This window comes from Berghia stephanieae, chromosome 13 (genome assembly GCF_034508935.2).
Source record: "Berghia stephanieae isolate SIO BIC M18660-M18661 chromosome 13, UCSD_Bste_1.3, whole genome shotgun sequence".
In the NCBI taxonomy this organism is placed as follows: Eukaryota; Metazoa; Mollusca; class Gastropoda; order Nudibranchia; family Aeolidiidae; genus Berghia; species Berghia stephanieae.
Window position 1 is genome coordinate 20,709,056 of NC_088372.1, and position 20,966 is coordinate 20,730,021.

Sequence of the window (20,966 nt, forward strand, 5' to 3'; positions counted from 1 at the left end):
TCTATCGAGTAAATACGACGTCACCAAGAATGACATCAGCAATGATGGGTATTGTGTAATCCTCGCTGTCAGATTCTTTCTCTTCTTCATTCCAGTAACTAACTACTTTCCGAACATTTTCCTTCTTCACTTTCCGTACACTGGCCATATAAACTTGATCCTTTCCGTCATTAGTAGACCAAACATGCTTGAAAACCATCCCACAGAGCCTAAACATCAAATCATCAACAAATTTTCTGAAAACATCTCCAACATTTTTAAGCAATTCTTCCATACCATCCGTTAAACCAACTAAAACCTCTCTCTCTAGCTTCCCTCTGTCTTGCACTTCTTTTTGCTGTGCCTGCTCCTGCTGACGCTTCAGAATCTTGATATCTCAACACTTCTTTATTTCAATTTCAATTTTGCGTATTTTTGCACCCTGATGTCTGCAAAATTTTTAAAGTCTTTCTTTATCATCAACATTCCGCACCCAGTCAAGGGTTCTGTTAAGCTTTGCTCACACATGGGCATCGACAGTCCCAACACAAGCATTTGGGGCATGACGTCCAACGCTCTCTCAGCAAACATATTGTGTACAGGCGCTGATGAAGTCGTTTTCAGCAAATCAGGAGTGATGACCAAGGTACCGTCTAAATATCAATGTAGTTGCTTGGATATCTTTTGATATACTCTTGCGGCTAACATGCAAGTGGTTGGACATCAACAGAAATTCAGGGTTTTCTGAACAGTCTTTTATGAAAGTAAGGCAGGTCTGTAGACTGCTAGATAACTGCAAATGATTCCGCTCCTTGTCATGCGTGTACAGAGTTGACATCCAAGGGCCAGTGACAAGTTTTCCAGACAGACCAAGAACTTGAGGTGGACTACAATAACATCATTATTTAAATCATTAATAAGACAAAGTCGCAAGGATTTTTGACAACAACGTTTTAAATAATTAAGTAGATCATTATGTAGATAAAACACAGAGGCTTCTATATATGGAATAAAGTATGAAGCCGATTTCCCACGTATCTAATAAAAAAATTATTGTCCAGTGATTTTTCCCTTAGGAATGCCTTGAACCCTATTGATCGCCTTTTCCATCTTTATATCTGCAGGATGAAAAAAAAGGATGCAGACCTGAAATACAAGGCATGTAAATATTCTACTTCTATCAAAAACTATTAAAAAATTAAAACACATTTATAAATATCCATTAAACAAAAACAAGATAATATTTTATAAAAATTACAACAGCCTTCAAATCATATTTAAAGGTTTTATAGCACTTGCAACACATTTAGGTCATATCAGGGCCAGTAAAAAGGAAGAAAATAGTATAGTAAATGGTTCTAGAATTACAATTAAAGCACCCAAAAAAATGTAAGACAAAGGAGAATTGGTGTAGATTGCACAGTATGTACCTCCCTACCCACTATGGGAGGTCATGAACCCCACACAGTTAAAGAATTTCTTACTAATTTATGAAACAAAGGATAGTCTACCACAGTTGTATATGTGTAGAAATTAAAAATTAAATAATCATTATTTTAGTAAACATAAAAATTTTGATGACATACCTGAGTTTTGAGATGGCAGCAATAACATGAACAACACCAACCATTTTTCCAAATATTCAGGATTTATTGCCTGTTTTCTTGTCATGCTCAAGGAGAGACTCTCGAGATGCTGTGGCAACACAGTCTAAAGGGTGTAGGTTGAAATTTAATTCATCAGCTCAATATCAAGTTCACACTCCAATTTCTGCACTGTGCAGTGTCAGTGTCAGTGAGTGTGCACCTAAATATTGCCACACCTCGAAAGAGTTCAATTTTATCTTTGCCTGAAAAAATCTGCATAAAACTCTGTAGCATGCTTGACAGCGTCCACGAGGTGCTCTGAGTCATTCTCGGCTCTTCCGCCTGGAAGTGCCCTAGTTGTTAGGGCCAGCACATCATCATCCCAACTAACATGAATTTCATTAAGATGGGTTCCGTTTGTTGTAGTGACATCCCATGCAAGGGTCAAGGCTTTCGAATCAACAACAAACTGCCCTATTTGTACCGTGAATAATACCCCCAGCTCTTAGGACAACGAGCTATGGTTGATTGGTGGGGCAGACGATTACTGGTTTTGAATAGGGACTCAATACTCTTCAATAGTCGTAACGTCACTTCCTTCCTAATGATGCATGGTAACTTAGTAACACTGGCTCTAAACTATTGGAACAATGGTGGACGCCGGTATGAAATATTTCCCCGGCGAGCATAAAAGCGTATCCAGAGGAAAAAAACATTATAAATCTGATCATGTTTTGATTTTTACACATTCTGAGCACAAGGCATATAAAAAGTTCTAGCCAGCATTAAGAATAAAAAGTAAGATTTTCTTTGTTTAGAACCAAGATGGCCGCCGTTGCCGGGCGGCGTGACATCAGACTACTGAATCCAATTACCTATTAAAGAAAATCACTGGTTACTGAAGTGGGTATATTATACTCTAGTGATTTGAAAATAAATTTCCTTATGCTTTTATTGATAATCAAACCCTAGTCAGATTCTAAATCTAAAGATTCAGTGACATTTGTTCTTATTTCTTCTAATGCAATTTCTCTTTCTTTAATTTCTTTCTTAAGCTGCTCTCCTTCTTTCCTTTCCTCAAATAATTCAATTTCAGCTCTATCTGGTTTGGTTTTTTTGTAATTCATTTGAAGGCTTCTGTATAGCTCTAGTTAAAACTCTATTTGCTCGTAATACATCTTGGAGACCTCCTAAGCTTATTGTTGGATTGCTTACGACGCTTATAGGTTAGGTTTGATTTATCCTTTTTGTCTGGAATTCCTTTTTGCTTGATTTCAATTACTTCTGAAAGAGACCTTTTTCTTCCTGTTTTTCATGGCTTCTGCAAATTCTTTAATTGCTGAACATCTTGGACAGTTTTCTCTTAATGAGACGGAAACGGTTGAGGTGGATACTACAGCAAGGTCAATAGTGGATGATGTTTCAGGAGTGGTTGACTGCAGTAATGGAGCTTTTATGGTTGAGTCTGATGAAGATGATGGTGGTCTAGGCTGAGTTTTAAAAGAACTATTTAATAAATCCAGAAGGAGGTTTCCTTTACTTCTCAAATACTTAATATGATCTCTGAATATTTTTTGAGTGTTTAATATCAGCATATGGACACGTAGATCAGACTCCCAGAAAGTAAATTGAGATGACAATTCCTTCACATTTTTTGCGGCAATTTGTTTCTCTTGTAAATTTGGATAATCGTTCCATTCTTCAGTGGAAGCGTCTTCACTTGACATTCAAATGTTGACAAATACTGCCATACATCAGACACGTTTCGAAAGATATTCATGTTTGTAATACTGGCCAAAATAAAAAAAATTAAATAACATATTGATATGCATGCTGAAGACAAAAACTTTGACATATTTACTTAGAAAAAGAATACATTATAATCATTACAAACATTATCATCAACAAATATCGTAATAATAATTATTACGACAATCATTATAATTATCATTATTATTATTATCGTGAGAGAGAAAGAGAGAGAGAGAGAGAGAGAGAGAGAGAGAGAGGGGGGGGGTATTTTTCTTCTAGAATAAAATAAAAAGTGGTTCACCATTCAGGTCTAAAAATGCCAAAATTACATGTTCAAACTATAGAGGTATTCGTAAAAATGCTTCTCTAAACTTTATTTAAAGCCAATAGATAAAGTAAAGGAAAAAAGATGGGGTGAATGCCTACCTACCTTAAATTTAAAACTTGATGTTGAATGACCATAGTTCATCAGTCAATGAATGAATGATAAACGTCAACATCAAATCAAAACAGAAAATCGATCGTAAAAGGAAAATAATTGTAAATTATAAAATGAATGCATGAACATAAAAAACGCCAACTAAATGAATAATTTAACGATCCATAATTTAAAACAAAAATAACTTACGTTAATAGTATATATTGTAAGAGATAAAGCTGTAAAGTTCTGATGTGGATTTATTGACAAAGTTATCTCGCAAGTAAACAATCCAGGACAAACACCTTTTTCGGCAAGCTCTAACTTTTGAGTGCTGCCATATTTCGATCTGAAATTTTTAGAGAAGCTACTTTAATATTTGCCTCAGAGGGGCGATTTTTAATTAAGAAGGGCCATCTCCAGTTTGGCATGGCGAGGTGCAGAATTTTATTCCCTTTCCAATGTCCAATGATATATATAGTCTAATACTTGCCATTTCATTTCATTGAGAATGAAGAACGAATATTTTAAAAACACTCCTAAATTTTTTCCCCTCAAAAACGGAAACAGAAATCCTCGCCTCTTTTCAACTTCTTTCAATTATCTTGGTTTTGTAACAAGACGAGACAATGCACCACAAAGCCACCAACGTCACTTATTTTCATTAACAAACTTACATTTAGTCCCAAGAGACTGGAGAGATGGATGCGCAACAACAATATCAGCTGGTATTCCTAGGTCTGTGGCATGGATTTTCTCAAGAGTGCTGGGCTTTGCATCACTCTCCCCCTTGCTGACACGCATCACCCCCAATTTGGTGATATCTGCAAAGAACAGATCGTTCTCAAAGCTGGCAACTGACACAGGGGCTGGAATTTTAAGGCCTCCTGAAATGACTGTCCGTCTTTAGAAGGGATAGATAGAAAGAAAAATAAATTATAAATGATGCATCTATCTCGGTCTAACTTTAACTTTAACCAAGGACACACATCACAACGTTTGTATTGCAAATATAGAAGCAGGATAGATGAGATATAAGGCATTTGTAAATCCAATTTAATTGAATGAATATATATTTTTCATTAAAAATCCATTCAATATTCTGAATTAAGAAAAACTTTTACGATTTGTGGACTTCAGCTCAGTGGTTAGGCTTAGTTTAGTTTATAAGTTTATCAATTGGAAAATCAAAATCTCTCAAGTCTCAAGACTCGAATGAAAAAGCTCTCTCTATGAGCAGAAATTTGCTCAATAGTTACAAATTGATACTTTACCATATTTATATTTTCACTTTAAAGATAAAAGTAAAGCTATCAATCAAGAACCATATTTCAAACTTTGGTAAAAGTCGATGAAATGCTCGATATTAAATCAATGGGATAACGCCAATTTGAAATGGTGACCGGGAAAATCTCTGAATCAGCAGACGACGCAGTCAAGCCGATCGGCCAGGACTGCCAGATGGAACCTCTTTTGGCCAAACACTACAAACACTGTTAACTCCTTTAAAAACTCGTCGGTCTTGGTGATCAAATAGTCCACTAGACTAGGAAAATATTGTTATTTTTTAATAAAATAAAATAGAAATGTTGAAAAAAATAGAAAGATAAAATGTAATCATTGAAATTTGATTCTCCTTGTGATCAATTTGGCAAATTTGATAGGCGGCCATCTGGCAGCCCTGCAGACGTTGATGGCAGCAGCTTCTTATGGTTCACACTATTATGTTATGACGATCGACCCAATCAGCAAAGTCCGGTCCGCATTCGTGCACCGTCGCGAACCCGCCTGGTAGCATCGTCACAACACACCTTTCGACTAGATGCTCTGCCGTTTCGGGTTCTTGTCCACAGCGTGGACATAAAGGACAGGAAGTTAGACCCCACTGATGTAACGCACCGGCCGTTAGGCAGCTCCTCGACCGAAGCCGATTCGCAGCTACCCAGTGTCTCCTCTTACTGGTATCAAAGCCTGGCAACTTCTCACCAAGCTTAGAGGAGTGTAGGTCCCCGCCCCCACGAGGGATTGAATTCGTCCAAACCGACTTCCATCTCGTATGTGCAGCTCTGTCCGTAGTCAGGGATTCTTCGTACAAGGGTTGCCGGGACTTATTTCGGCTCGAAACGGGGGCACCGTTCATTATGCGCATGAGAGGGGTATCCCCATTCCCTCTCTCTTTGATCTTACTCAGCCAGTTTCCCGTAATGGTCTCCCTCCGGACATCGGGGGGCTGGATCGCTGCCATTACCGGGCCCCATTCTCTAGGGGTTGTTGCTAGCGTTCCCGACACTATGTGCATCGACTTGCGAAGTTTTACATCCACCTTCTCAACGTTTCTGCTTCTACCCCACACTGGAGCGCAATACTCCGCGGTGGAATAGCATAGTGCCAGGGCGGATGTTCTCAGGAGCGCTTGGCTAGCGCCCCAAGTCGATCCCGCCAGCTTCCTCAGAAGACTATTCCGCTTCTCTATCTTCCGGGCAACCCCTTCGAGATGAACCCGATAGGTAAGGCTGCGATCCAACGTCACCCCTAAATATTTTGGACGCGGCTCATATGGGAGTGGCTGGTCCCCGACTAGGACATTCAGTTTACGGGTGTGCCAACCACTGCATAAGTGAAATGCAGTGGCCACGGTTTTTGAAGTGTTCATCTTCAGGTACCACTTGTCAAAGTAGGATTTGAGTCTGGTGACGTCCTCGCTGAGTACGCTCTCGAGACGGGTCCACACTTTACTCTGAGTAACGAGTGCCCAGTCGTCTGCGTATCCCAGCCTCAGGGAGGAAGTGTTCGGCATATCGCTAATGTAAACGTTAAACAACATTGGCGCAAGTACCGACCCCTGAGGGACCCCATTCTTCAATTTCCTTACTTTGCTCGTGACGTCTCCCAGCGCGACGTGGATTTGCCTTTCCCCTAAGATCGAAGAGAACAACTTCAAGGTCTTTTTGCACCTTATGATTTTTGCAAGTTTGAGCATTAACCCATCGCACCAGACCGTATCGTACGCCGCTGATAGGTCTATAAGCACAGCACCTGTTTGCTGTTTTCTCTCGAACCCGTGCTCAATATGCTCTGTAAGGGCAATGACCTGCTCCGTGGTGCACCTCCCTTCCCTGAAGCCTGCCTGCTCTGGTGGCAGGGCAGCGTCTAGGACCGGCCCCCATCGGTTTAATAGAACACGCTCCAACAATTTGTAAAGACAGCTCAGCAGCGATATGGGTCTGTAACTGTCTGCCTCCTTCGCCGGCTTCCCTGGCTTCAGGATGGCAACTATCTTCGCGTGCTTCCACACTTGTGGAAGCTTTCCTTTTGCAAGGACGTCAGACATTGCCTCTGCTAGCCAGGCCCGTGCCCTGGGGCCCAGATGCGTCATCATATCGGGATATACACCATCTATCCCTGCTGCTTTGCCGTTCTTTACTTCGCTAATGGCTGCACCCACTTCTCGGGGACTGAACGGGGCCGTCCAGTCCGACTCCTCCGCAGGTAGCGAGTCCAAAATCGTTCGGTACGCCTTGCGGACACCGCGCTCAAGAGCCTGATTAGGGACCCGCTTACTACGGTTCTTAATATTCTTGGCAATTGTGTCTGCCTCGCATTCCGGTGCAGCCTTCGCGAAATTCCGATCTGGGTCCAATTTCTTTATCAAACGCCAAGCGTGGCGGCTGGAGTGTGTAAAGTCGAGACTTTCCACGGTCTCCTGCCACCGTTGCTTCCTTCCCTCTGCCAGAGACTGAAGTAGTCTATCGGCTGTGTCCTGGGACTGGGTCTGCTGGTACTCTCGGTACAGCTCTTCCGACTCTGCTGTCCAGCAAGGGGTGTAGAATTTCCGCTTGCCCCGTGGAATAGAGCGTTGAGCGCTCTTAACCAGTAGCCTACTAAATCTGGTTATATTCTTGGACTTGGGAGGAATGGCAGGGCAAACCTGCTCGATATAGGAACTGAATTCCTCCCAGTCAGCCTTCCTGAAATTCCATCTGCAAAGTGGGAGAGACTGCACCCTCGGTATTGTCACCCCAGCTGTGACAAGAACCGGCCTGTGCTGGCTATGCGGAAAGTCCCCGAGGACTGTCCGCTTCACCTGCAGCGGTTCACCGTTCGCGCTTTTCGTTACGAGGGTGAGGTCTGGAGTGTACTCCTTCTTATGGCGGGTACCCCGGAAGGTACCCTTGGCTGTAGGATCGTACACTAGGTGTAGATCATTACAGTCCATCCATGAGCGGAGTTGTCTTCCTGCCTCGTTGCAGTCTCGGTAGCCCCATTCGTGATGGTGGCTATTAAAGTCTCCCAGACAGATGGAAGGATGGCTGACCACCGGTACCGGTGGTGTAGTCCAAGTCGCTCTAGGTGGTTTGTAAATATTATGCAAACACAGTCCACCTACTTCCACGGAAATTCGGTTCACCCCATTGCTGTCCGTTACGCTCTCAATGACCCTTACCTTCGATGGCTCTTTAGCGTAAACGCTAACCCCTCCTTTGAGCCTCGAAGTGTCCTCGCGTTGGACCACCGTATAGCCTGGGATCTGGAATCGGGAAGATTGCGCGCCTGAATAAAGGTGGGTCTCCTGTAAAAGGAGGATATCAACGCAATGAACGGCCAATAGCTTTGATAAAAGCTCATTTTTTGCCATACTCTGGCTCTCGACGTTCAGGGACAATATACGCGTCAGTTCGCCATCCCCGCCGTCGCATTTTCCAATCGGCAGGCCGCGAATCGATTGATGCATGGGACGTTTGCTTTTTTCTCGGACGTGCCGACGACCCGGGCGACACGAACGCGGTATTATTTGGCTAGGCGGCAGACCGCTTCGCCATTGACGGGACTGGTTGGGACTCGACATAAGGACAATAGTGTGGCGCCCGGGATAGGGCTGCTATTCGGGCACCGGGTTTGGATCAAATTTAGTCACACACCGGGGCGAGCAGCTCATGTGGCTCGTTGGCTCGATACCCGGGATGGTCTCGTGACGGTCGACCGGGATTTACACCTTTGCCCTCCCGTGTGCCTCAAGCCCCCTCACCAACTGCAAGGTAAAGATCCACGAGGGGGGACGTTGATGGCAGACGACACTTGTGGGACGGAAGTGCAGGGCCGCATTGCATTGGGTAATTACCGCTAATCGAGATTTAGTACTCAGTATTCATAAAGTCACGAACAATGGAAAGAAGAAGAAGAAGAAGAAGAAGAAGAAGAAGAAGAAGAAGAAGAAGAAGAAGAAGAAGATCATCATCGACGTCGCCGTTTTGTAGTAGCCCCGTTTTTTAAGGACAGATCCACAGTTTAAAATGTCCTTTTTTATCTCTAATTCACTCATTCGTACATGAAAATAATGTAGGCACACACAAGTAGTAGTATGTATAGTATAGTTTTCCAGCGTATTAGTCGTTTTGTGCCTTTGCTGATCTTGGCATTCAGTTCATCGAGATAAAAGTCAATAAAAAGCCCTAACAGATCTTTTGACCTGTATCTATAATATATAAACTTTTTGATAAATTGAAGGCCCTAACCCTAACAGATCTTTTGACCTGTATATACGTCTAACCCTTTGATGGGATCTTAATGGGCGGTTCAACTATGCTAAACATGTAATCTGCTAAGTGGCTATCTAAGCTATTTTTGAAGGCGTTGACACTTGGAGCATTGGTCACCGTTTCAGGGAGACTGTTCCAGCGGTCGATCACACGTTGATTAAAGTAGTGTTGCCTAAGCGATGTGTTACACCTTGGTTTATGCAGCTTGTAATTATGACCTCTGGTTCCATTGTTTGCAAACACGAAAAGTTTACTCTCGACTTGATACAAACTGTGTGTAAACTTGTATGTTTCAATCATATCACCTCGTACTCGTCTGTATGTCATGCTTGGAATTTCAATACGTTTCAGTCTATCCTCATATTGCTTATCTTTCAACCCAGGAATTACTTTTGTTGCTCTGCGAAGCACGCCTTCAATAAGTTTCTTATCTTTCTCAAATTGTGGTGACCATACTGAGTTGCTGAACTCGAGATGGGGTCTGACTAATGCAGTAAATAGTATTTTCATAGTTGCTGCATCTAAATAGGTAAAAGATCTTCTGATGAGTCCAAGGATTCTGTTTGCCTTATTAACTTGTGTTTCTATATGCTTTGAGAATTTTAATTTAGTATCAACATGTACTCCCAAATCTTTCTCAAGTTTTGACTTATTCAGAGCTGTTCTGTCGCTACAGTGATGCTGTCTCATATCGTAGTGAAAGATTTTGTTTTTCGTTCCAAGATGTAGCACTGTGCATTTTCCAGCGTTGAACTTCAGTTGCCAATCGTCTGCCCAGTTGACTAGATTGTCAATATCTAACTGAAGACTGTCTCTATTTTCTAGATTGTTTACCTTTCTGTATACTTTAGTATCATCGGCATACATTGAACATGAGCTAGATAAAATACTTGGTAAATCATTAATGAAGATTACGAAAAGAGTTGGACCTAAGACGCTGCCTTGTGGCACTCCACTAAGAACTTCTGTCCAATTTGACACTGTGCCTTGCACGCTAACTCTCTGTTTCCTGCCTACTAGAAAATGCTTAATCCAGCTTAGAGTATTTCCTTGAACACCATGAGCTTCCAGTTTGTTTAAGAGTCTTTGATGGGGAACAGAATCAAAAGCTTTAGCAAAATCTAAGTAGATTGCGTCAACCGAAGATCCTTGGTCGAGAAACTCTGTCCAATCATTTAAAGTCTTTAGGAGGTTAGTTGAACATGACCTGCCAGAAACAAAGCCATGTTGGCATTCAGACAGTAACTTGTTGTTCTTTAGGTGAGTTATGACATAGTCTCTAATAATGCTCTCCATTATTTTGCAAACCACTGAGGTGAGGCTAACTGGTCGATAATTGCCCGGATTACTCCTGTCTCCTTTCTTGAATAACGGTGTAACTTGTGCTTCTTTCCAATCGGGTGGAAGAGTTCCTGAGTCAAGTGATTTTTGGAACAGTAACGCTAATGGTTCGGAGAGTTCTTCTGACAACTGACATAATACGCGGGGGTGGAACATGTCAGGTCCTGGGGACTTGTTCATATTGAGTTTGTCTAGTTTCTTCTTTACAGTGTCTTTGTCGAATTCTATATCTGATAGTATGTTGTTTACACTTTTTCTTTCACATGTAGGTATATTAGTAAGATCCTCGTTGGTGAATACACTGCTAAAGAACTTGTTAAGAATATTGGCTTTGTCAATGTTAGATGAGGCTGTCTTATGATCATCATACAAATCCGCAATACCGTCTTTAGTCTTCGTTTTTGTTCTAGCATATGCAAAAAACTTTTTCGGGTTCACTTTAGCCATACGAGAAATAGATCTCTCATAGTCCTTTACAGCAATTCTGCATGAGCTTTTGGCTTGATTTCTGGCCCTCGTGTAATTAATATAGTCTGCACCCTCTCTAGTTTCTAAGTACTTTTTGTAAGCTTGCTTCTTTTTCTTGAGTTTTGCCAAGACTGTAGGATTGATCCACCGAGGTGAAGTTCTGTCTGAACTACTTTTAACTTTTGGTACGCTGATGTCCACTGCAGACATAACTTCAGATTTGATAATAGTCCATGCATCGAGTACAGACAGGTTTATTATTTTTTGTGTTAGGTCTGCAGCTGAGACTAATTCAGAAAGCTGTTTGTAGTCGCCTTTATCGAAACAGTAGCGGGGTTCGTTCGAGTAACATTTCTTTGTGTAACATCTAAAGTCAAAATATAAAACCTGGTGGTGACTCTTGCCTAGTGGAGCCTCATGTCTTATTGAGTCAATCATTGAATGTTCATTTGTAAAAACCAGGTCCAAAATATTTGGGGTTTGCTCTGAACGGTAGTGAGTTGGTTGCTTAACGTGCTGTGTTAAGAATGAATCCCTGACAGCTTCCATGAATTTAGAAGCAGAGTGATTTGAGTCCTTGGGGATAACTCGTTTGCCCAGTCTACTTCAGGAAAGTTAAAATCTCCCGTAACTAGAACATGTGATTTGCCTTCTGTCATTTTAACTAAAAGTTCATTAATCTTATCATTGTTTTCAAAAGAGCTATTCGGTGAACGATAAACCGAGCCAACTAACATCCTATCATTGTCTCTAAGTGTTATTTCACACCAAACGGATTCTTTGGATGATGACAAGTTGTCTGACAACTTGACTGGTTGAGCATTTAGCTTTGAACGAACCCATATGGCTACACCACGATGACAACTTTTATCCTGAATATTGTGAAAACAATCAAAGCCTGGAATCTGAAGTTCTACCGGCTCGATTTTACCTCTTTGCTGATTTTTAGGTAACACTTCAGTTATACTTATAACATCAACACTCTCAGCATCAATCGTTAATAAAAGTTCATCTCTCTTGTTGATAAAAGAATCTGAATTTGTATAAAAGCACTTTAAAATGTCTGTACGATGACGGTCTAATTTTTTGTACAAGCACTTAAAACTGTCCGTCTGATGGGGGTTAAAAACATTCTGTACATTAGAACTAAAATCGTTGGTTATTTTCTTTCCTCCTCCTCTCTCTTTCTGTCTGCTGGCCTGCCCTGTCTTCGATTGGAATCTACAACTTTCCCCCTCCATATTGTCCACTTCTCCTCTCCCCCTTTCTGTATTGTCTCTTCCCTTTTTTTGTCTCTCATCTCTACCAATTTCCTCATCTCTTCCCTTTCTAAAGGGGTGTAATCCTTTTTTAAAAAATATTTTTATGTATTTCTGATTGGCGGAGTTTACGACCATTTCTCAGAACTCCAGAAGCCTGCTCCTCATTCTTAATTGATATCAGAAGAGGTCTTGTACCAGGGGCTTTGGAGTGTAGGCGCTTACAGGTTGATATGTCAACATCAGTGTCTAAAGTTTCTTTACAAAGCGAGATGAGAAAGGTCTTATCATCTCTAATACGCTGGTCTAGTTCCTCAGCACTGCTCTCTGGGATACCGAAAAAGACAATATTATTCTTCCTCCTATCTCTTTCTGCTAGTTCCTTTGCACTCTCTGCTGTCACTTGGCTAGCTAAGTCTTTTCTAACCTCTTCTGCATAACTTTGTTGGGCATTTGCTGTTGGGTTTCGTGGGACACTCTTATCTCTTTTCAAAGTATCAATTTCTTCCCTGAGATTTAAAATTTGGGACTTCAAATCTTCTAGAACATTTCTTTTAAAATCATCCAGGATTTCATTGCATTTCTGTTCTATTAATTTATCTTTTTTGACTGCTGACATAGCTGGTCGCTCGCACTCCTCACAAAACCAGTGAAACTTGCAGGAATCATCTATCAAGAGGGCATATTGTTCTATTGTTATTTCACTACAAACTCTGCAAACATAGCAATCACATCTGTCACAAATAATCATTTCATGGTTTGGATCACTGAACTCTTGGTGACATACTTTGCACTCATCAACTTCAATAGTAACATTTTTCGATGATTTGTTTTTTCCGCCATTTTGGGTGTTTACAACCTCAGTTTCAGAAGTCTTTCCATTGACTTTTTTATTCTTATTCTTTGACATTTTCACTTCAAAATGATTAAAAATATAAATTTATATCACACAGATAAAATATATTAAGAATTTCACTGAATTTCTCCTCCATACAGGACACATTTAGAAACGGGGATTTTTGGTTATCATTAACGTAGAATTGAATCATCCGTGTAAATGCCTTTAGGGAGCTTATTTCTGCGATGTCGTCCGGGAAATAGTTCCACAGTTTAATTGGGAAGCATGCCAGTTTGTCACAGGCCCAGATTGTCAAAGGCTCGGTTTCCCACAGCCTCAGTTTCTCACAGGCCCAGTTTGTCAGAGACTCAGTTTGTCACAGGCCAACCCCGCCTCGACTGGGAGGCTGCCCAGTTTGTCACAGACCCAGTTTGTTACAGGTCCAGTTTGTCACAGACCCAGTTTGTTAGAGGCCCAGTTTGTCACAGACCCTGTTTGTCACAGGCCCAGTTTGTCATTTTATCACAGGCCCGGTTTGTCACAGGATCCAGATTAGCGCAAGTAGGTCTAAGTTGATTTCTTTGCCTTCCTTTGTTAGACTGTAAATCTGATATGCAAAATGATGTAAAACTACTTAAGTTTTATGTCGCCCTGTATATATTATACGAAATTAAGATACCAATTTATTTGTTTTAATCTAGAATATGTTTGTATGCCTACATTCATTTCAGCCCTTCAATTTACTCATCTCATAACTTTCAGTTGCAATGAACACCTTTTTCAGACAAACTGAGTTGATCTGTATACAAACTTTTAAAAGAAACATAACTATGTCTTAAAAGAAGACTCGTGAATAAGATCGCTTTGCTATTTCATTTATGTACAGTGCATATGAGTATTGATGTCAGTAATGATTACAGCACTTATAACTACAAACGGACATGCTTTCCCACTGTGGGCTGTGACAAACTGGGCCTGTGGCAAATTGAGCCTGACTGGGCCTGTGATAAACTGGACATGTCTTAGGACAGATCTTTGTGTCTTCAGCGTCGTTCGCCGTTCACCGTAGCTTGCTGTTACGTGATAGTGGGAGGCCTTAGATTTGATCCCTGGTCGTGTCAAGCTTCTTTTTGGAATGATTTGCTTTGCCTAACAAGTTTTTAAAATTTATCTTGCACCAATGCATACTCGCCGTTTTTCACTCTCATACTATTATAGAACTGCATTTCAGAACATACTCTCGTGTGTTTGTTCTCAGTTTTATGTGTTCAATGTTCAATGCTTTAAAAAAAAAAAAATTCAAACAGGGACGACTGCTTTTTGGGGGATGATTTTTTCGTGTAATTTTCTTTCGCTTTGTTTGGCATTGTCCATTCACACATTTTTTGTAACCTAGAACGGAGAGTAACAATTTTGGTTTGTTTCTTGTTGGATACGACTTTGGACAGTCGAAAAAACATTTTCCTGAAGATTTGAAAAATTCAAGTTCCCAATCGTTGATGGATAAACAGTGGAGCCATTGAAAAGAAGAGAAGATAAGATATAGAAGATAGATAGAGAGATAAAGATATATAGAAAGATAGATAGATGGATAGATAGATAGATAGATAGATAGATAGATATAGATATAATAGATAGATAGATTTGATAAGATAAAGATAGATAGAATAGATAGATAGATAGATAGATAGATAGAGATCGAGAGAGAGATAGAAAGAGGGAGAGAGAGAATGAGAGAGATAGAGAGAGAGAAAGATATAATATATATATATATAGAGAGAGAGAGAGAGAGAGAGAGAGAGAGAGAGAGAGAGAGAGAGAGCGTTGAGTGCTGAGGTTCAGTGCCAGCAAGTGCAAGTCATGTTGACCAGAATACATGAATTCAAACCAAAGTAAAATGTTGAATATGATGTTGAAAATTAAACCCTGTTAGGAAAGGGCAAATCGACTCGCCTACCTGTTCTGCCCATAATAGTCAACCGTTTCCAGATGGTCCAGTTTCGAGTCTACCCAGAACAACCTCTGGGTCACGTGATCAACACTCAGTCCTGTTGGGTGTAGAATCTTGGTTAACCCCATGTTCCACCGATGACTGCCGTCCATGAACATGCGTTCAATCCTTGGCTTCTCATTGGGGCCTTTGCGTCCAAGGTCAGCAAAAAACAAATAACTGACAGGGTATGATTTAAAAGATTTCAAGTCATTTTGGGAAGAAAAAGAAAAGAAATAGTTAATTTTTTATTTGATATAAATGGCATTGAATGGCGAACATGCGATTATATTTGCAGGTCTGATAACCGGATGCAATTAAAGGTTTGTTTTAACACTGTTGTACCAGGTTTGATATTAAATCGCGTGACAACAATGGATCATAACAATATGGGTTATCTGACCTCTAAATAAATTTACTTATAACATGAAGAAAATTGGACAAGAAAATAGTGTTTAAACGCAACAAAAACGATTATTGTTTTTTGAAAAAGTTAAATATGAATTGATAGATATACATCAGTAAGTTTATATCGAATATTGTTTGAAAATTTATAATTTTTCCAAAGGTTCCCCTTAAGCTTTGTTTCTGAAAATAGATATCCATCAAAGTCGTTGGTATAAATTAAGAAAAGCAGCGATCCTAAAACTCTTCATAGAAGTAATTCTATTTTTATCGGTAATTAATTTGACTCTACTCAGGCTACTATTACTGCTTGGGTCTAATTCAAAATTACTTAATAATTCCAATTACTGTTTCCTCTGGAATACCTCAAATTCTAAGTTTTATTAAAAAGTTTTCATGCTATTCGCTCGTTGTCAAACGTTTAAGGGAAATCAAGGAGCATTGGATCAATTTTGCCTTTGTCATTTAAGCAATCGCTAGAGTCTTTCATTTCTGGCGTTTCGCTCATCCTGAACTGTAACAATGTAGGCCACCTATTTTATTTATATTTAACAAAATCATATGCCGTATATTGTGGCAATAAAATACATGATATACCATACCCTATTCTTGGATCAACAGCTACAGCAACAGGATTCTGGAGATTGTTTGAGACGATATTCTGTTGTAGACCCTTTTTCATGCTGTAGAGTTCAATTCTGGCTGTATCTTTATCTGCCACATAAAGGTTGGAGGTCACCCAATCCAATGCCAAATCAACAGGAGATGCAAGGCCGTGAACTGGGAGTTTTGATGAAGCGCCACCCCCTGCCATCGATGTGGTGTAGATCTATTGGGTGGGGGTGGGGGGTTGGGGGGGGGGAGATGGGAAGGGATGGGCAGAGGAAGTGTTAAAAGTTTAATCATTTTAGTTGAATATTTTCTTGCTGAGTACTTAACAAATAAAAGGTTTAAGTTATAGTTAAAAAAACAACAACAAATACAACCCTTTCCAGCATCATTTATGCTATTTAAAAAGCGTTTCAAAAGCAAGATTACTTTTTTCAAAGTCCGTCTGGGTTAAAATATTTAAATAAAAAATTGAGTACAGCAAAAAAAAATAATAAAAATAAATAAAAAATACCAACATTTTTTTTAATTTAAAAATTCCAGTACCGGCACCTTGTGATCCAAAACGTTTATAGTATACCAGTACGCCATGCCATCGGTTAGCCACCGGTTAGCAAACTTGGCGTATGTTGTCATGGAACTTGTCTCCCACCATAGCAAAATATTGTCCAAAACAACAATGTTAAATAAAGCCCATGCATAATTTCTTTCGGTTATCAGACATACAAATATTAAATTATAAGATCACGTTTATATAAATGAAATGAGGATAAGTATACCTGACTATCTGTCTTGTTGATGTAGTAGACAATCCCTTGCTTCACGCTGACCTCCACAGCCACAGCGTCCACCAGCGCAATGTCCACTCCATTTTCACCATTACGATCCATACTCATGACCTTGGTGCTGCTGGACACCAGGATTCGAACTCCATCACCTGGAGATCATCACAAAGTTAAACACGAATACAAAAAAAAAATAAATAAATAAATAAATAAAAAAAAAAAAAAAAAAAAAAAGATTATCTAACTGAGATTAAATCGTTTGTTACCCATCACATCGATCTGGTTTTTAGCTAGAATAAACTAGATACAGAAAATTGCTTCTATTGAAGCTATCCGTTTAGGTAAAATACTCACAATATTCGCCAGCCAATCTTAATATACCAACACACAAAACTGTGCGATCTTTAACGTTTATCGTTTGCTTGATATGATTTAGTGATGACTTATCACTAACAATGCTGTCCAAAAATAAAAACAAATAGCTGCGTGACGTCATCTTCGTTCCTCTGTAGTCAAAATGATAAGAATTGGTGAGTTAAATCATTTTGGTTTAAGAAATAAAATGTATGACTTTCATCAATGGAAGGAAATCCTTTTAACATTGACTGGGGTAAGGTTTAATGTCCGAAACGATCTGTTTTTATTTTTTTGTTAAATTTTGAAGCTGTTATTTTATTTTTAAAAATATTTTTATATTATTACTTTTTACAATCCACTAGTTCTATCATCTTTTTTGTATTCACTACAGAAAACTAACACTGGATTGGGACTACAAATGACATATTGCTTTTGTTTTTGTTTTTTGTTTTTTTGTTTGTTTGTTTGTTTGTTTTTTTACTTCTTCTTTTCCCCATAAACTGATTTATACGCAACTTGACTTCTTTGTCTTTCGCAACAAATGCACATGATCAGCGAATAAGGAATCTCTTGTAATTGTAATGGGAATACAAAAGAGCAGCGGTCATGTTGGTGGATAATTTTGAGATGTGCTCCGGACAATTTCCCGATTATAATATCGTATATAGCAAATCAAGTTTTATTTTCGGGGTTTGCAACGAAAATATAGTATAAGTACAAGAAGCTGCACTTACTGTTTGGAGCTCTGCATGTGTTATTGGCACCTTGAGTGTAACTCTCAGCACAGGAACACTTGTAGGACCCCGGTGTGTTAACACACAATTGGTCACATAAACCCCAGGCATCGCACTCGTTGAAGTCTGAGAAATGGAAACACATGAAAGATATAATAATATTATATTTATTGCACAACAGTGAGGTCTGGTATAATGTTATCTATCGTATGTGACCCAACGTTTCAAAACGGTAATAAGTCGGGATAAAACTAATGCTAAAAAGTCAAATTAAAACTTAACTGGTCAAAATTATGATTACTGGTATTTAGCACCCTAAAATATGATATTCATTCTCCTCAATAAAGCAAATAAACTCAACGCAAGTCTGATATTTCTGGCCAAAAATTCAATTTTCAGCAACTTAATCACCCCGACTTAATACCGTTTTGAGACGAGGGGTCACATATTATGTAACAAAACATCCCGTCCGTTTAGGATACAATGATACAAACAGGGTACAATAGTGTGATGTCAATTTACTGGTTCCAATACTATTGGAAATGTGGGAAAAGTCCTCCGGAGGACTGGATAATACATTGTGCTATACATTGTGTGATCTTCTGGTTTCAGAGTGATGATATCATAATATTTTCTAGCCTAAATAAATGCTGGGCGTCAATGAAGATGATCCGTCCTCGCTCTTTCACGCCACGTAACGATAATGATCTGCCAAGACACCCTACTACGTGTACTATAATAGTTAAGCCACCTCAGTATTCGATATGTAACCTATTCGTTGTCAGTCCTCTGGACGACTGGTCACAAGGAGTTTTGAACCGGAAAAGAGGAAGGTGCGGCTATGAGTGTGTTTAAGTGGTATGACACTCGCTTTCGCATCGGACGGTCCTGAGTTCGAGCCAGCTCGGCGCATAGTTGAGTCATTGGAAAAGGCTCTTTACTCACATTCTCTCATCGTTCTCAGGTGTAAAATGAGGACCTGGCTGTTAACAGCGTTGTCTCTGTCCGGAAAAAAAATGTGTAATATCACCTGACAGGCGTCATGTCTCGTTCTACATGTTACGTGTTGCTGTTGGACATGAACCTCCTGTAAAGCGCTTTAAGCACATTTAGTGGATATTGCTCTATATAAAAGCTCAATTTTAAAGCTCAATTATTTTGAAGAGAGGAAGCGGAAGGTGTGACGATAGGACTTCTGCTTTCCATTACCTATGCAGCTTCTGTTGTCCGCCTTGTCCAGCTGATAGCCTTCCTGACAGTAACACTGACCTCCCATTGGCGTTGCGTGGCATGAGTGGTCACATGACAAGTCTTTGCAAGATGCATCTGGTAAAAGTCAAAACAAATTATGGTTTGTACACAAAATATAATGAGAAAGGAGTAAGAGAGTAGTAGTTCTTCGGAACCATAAAGCCAATAGAGACCGAATCTTTTTCCGGTTTAGTTAAATGGAAAGAAAGTAGAAAAAGCTTGAAATGGCTGAAGGTTTCAAAATAGAATTAAGATGATGGGAAATAGGCATTGGTGCAGAACAAAATACATGAAAGGGTTGTGCGTGATTCAGTGCACAATATAGTACAGAATACAATTATTTATAAATATATATATATATATATATATATATATATATATATATATATATATATATATATATATATATATATAATTTAGTGCACCTTTATATGACCATTAAATGACAATTTTATGGTATGGCATGTCTCTTGTTAGTCGTAGATGAAAGGAATGCATATGGTGGGTATCATCATTGGGATCTGAGTATTCCACAGGGGCTCCTGTTTGTTAATTTGATTTTGATTATCTAAATATGTAAATTATTGTTACTTCATGACGATTATGTCCAAAGGGGTGAACACTTATTCCAAGCCTTCTAAGAAAAACAAAACAAAACACATCTTTCAAATTTTGGCGAGAAAACTCGACCTTCAAATGTCGATCGATTTCATTTTTTTCAAAAACTCTCAAATCTGAGATTTCCTTGAATTTCCAGGACTGAGAGTTTTTGACAAAATGAGGGTTGTTTTACTCAATATAGGTTACAGTGAATGACATAATCAGTCTGATGGTGAAAAGGATTTGAACTAAGATATTTGTCAAGTTTAGTTAGAAGGTCAATTTTTATCCAAAATGAGATCTTGTCATAAATGATGATTAAATCAACCCTTTTTGTACATCTTCGGAAATTAGTTTAATTTCACTTCTAAATACTTTTTTACAGCAAGTCAAGTTGGAAAACTAAGAAATTTGAGAAAAGTTGCTGGATACCTTTCCCATACATATGACCATAACTTCATGAAATTTTCACCTTCCGACTGATTATGTCATGCACTGACACATATATTATTTGAAGGATAATTTTTTAGCCAAGTTTTTAAAAAATGTTTTTCTTTTTATTATTATTAATCTCTGTAAATAGCCCAATCATAAAACGTAAAAAATTATAATTTAAAAAGAAGAAATAAGTAGAATAGTGTGTGATATATTCAGAGTTAATAAAATCTTACTGCATCGAGATCCTTCGTCCCCTCCTGACGCACAATGGTCTGTTCCATCACAAACCTGACCAAGCGGAATACATTTACCACTGTGAGGACATGCCCATTCTTGGGGGTAGCAAGCATAATTTCCTAACGGGTGAATAGAATTTTTTTTTTAAATCGTAATGAAATGAATACATTTAAGTGATAAATCTAATTCTTCTAGATAACTATCGCATTACATGCTATAAGTTGTATCTCGTACATTTCATAATATGATCATATATTTATAACCTGTGGCATGTACAAAACATTTCTTAGCTGATCATTTGCCACAATGTAAACCTACATGTTTTACTAGAGAAACTGTGGCCAATTCAATACAACAAAATGTATTAACCTCTTACAGTCTG

General features: G+C 39.1%; 1 protein-coding gene across 1 annotated transcript in view; it reads right to left on the bottom strand.

Annotated features, from left to right (window-relative positions):
* Positions 1 to 20,966, bottom strand: part of LOC144958734 (low-density lipoprotein receptor-related protein 2-like) — a 146,414-nt gene that overhangs the window by 93,268 nt on the left and 32,180 nt on the right. The window contains exons 5-11 of the mRNA XM_078890904.1: positions 20,581 to 20,703; positions 19,268 to 19,384; positions 18,059 to 18,184; positions 16,962 to 17,119; positions 16,176 to 16,402; positions 15,136 to 15,348; positions 4,413 to 4,639 (exon numbers count right to left, since the gene is read on the bottom strand). Coding sequence (XP_078747030.1) covers positions 4,413 to 4,639; positions 15,136 to 15,348; positions 16,176 to 16,402; positions 16,962 to 17,119; positions 18,059 to 18,184; positions 19,268 to 19,384; positions 20,581 to 20,703 — 1,191 coding nt within the window. The remainder of the gene's footprint in view (positions 1 to 4,412; positions 4,640 to 15,135; positions 15,349 to 16,175; positions 16,403 to 16,961; positions 17,120 to 18,058; positions 18,185 to 19,267; positions 19,385 to 20,580; positions 20,704 to 20,966) is intronic.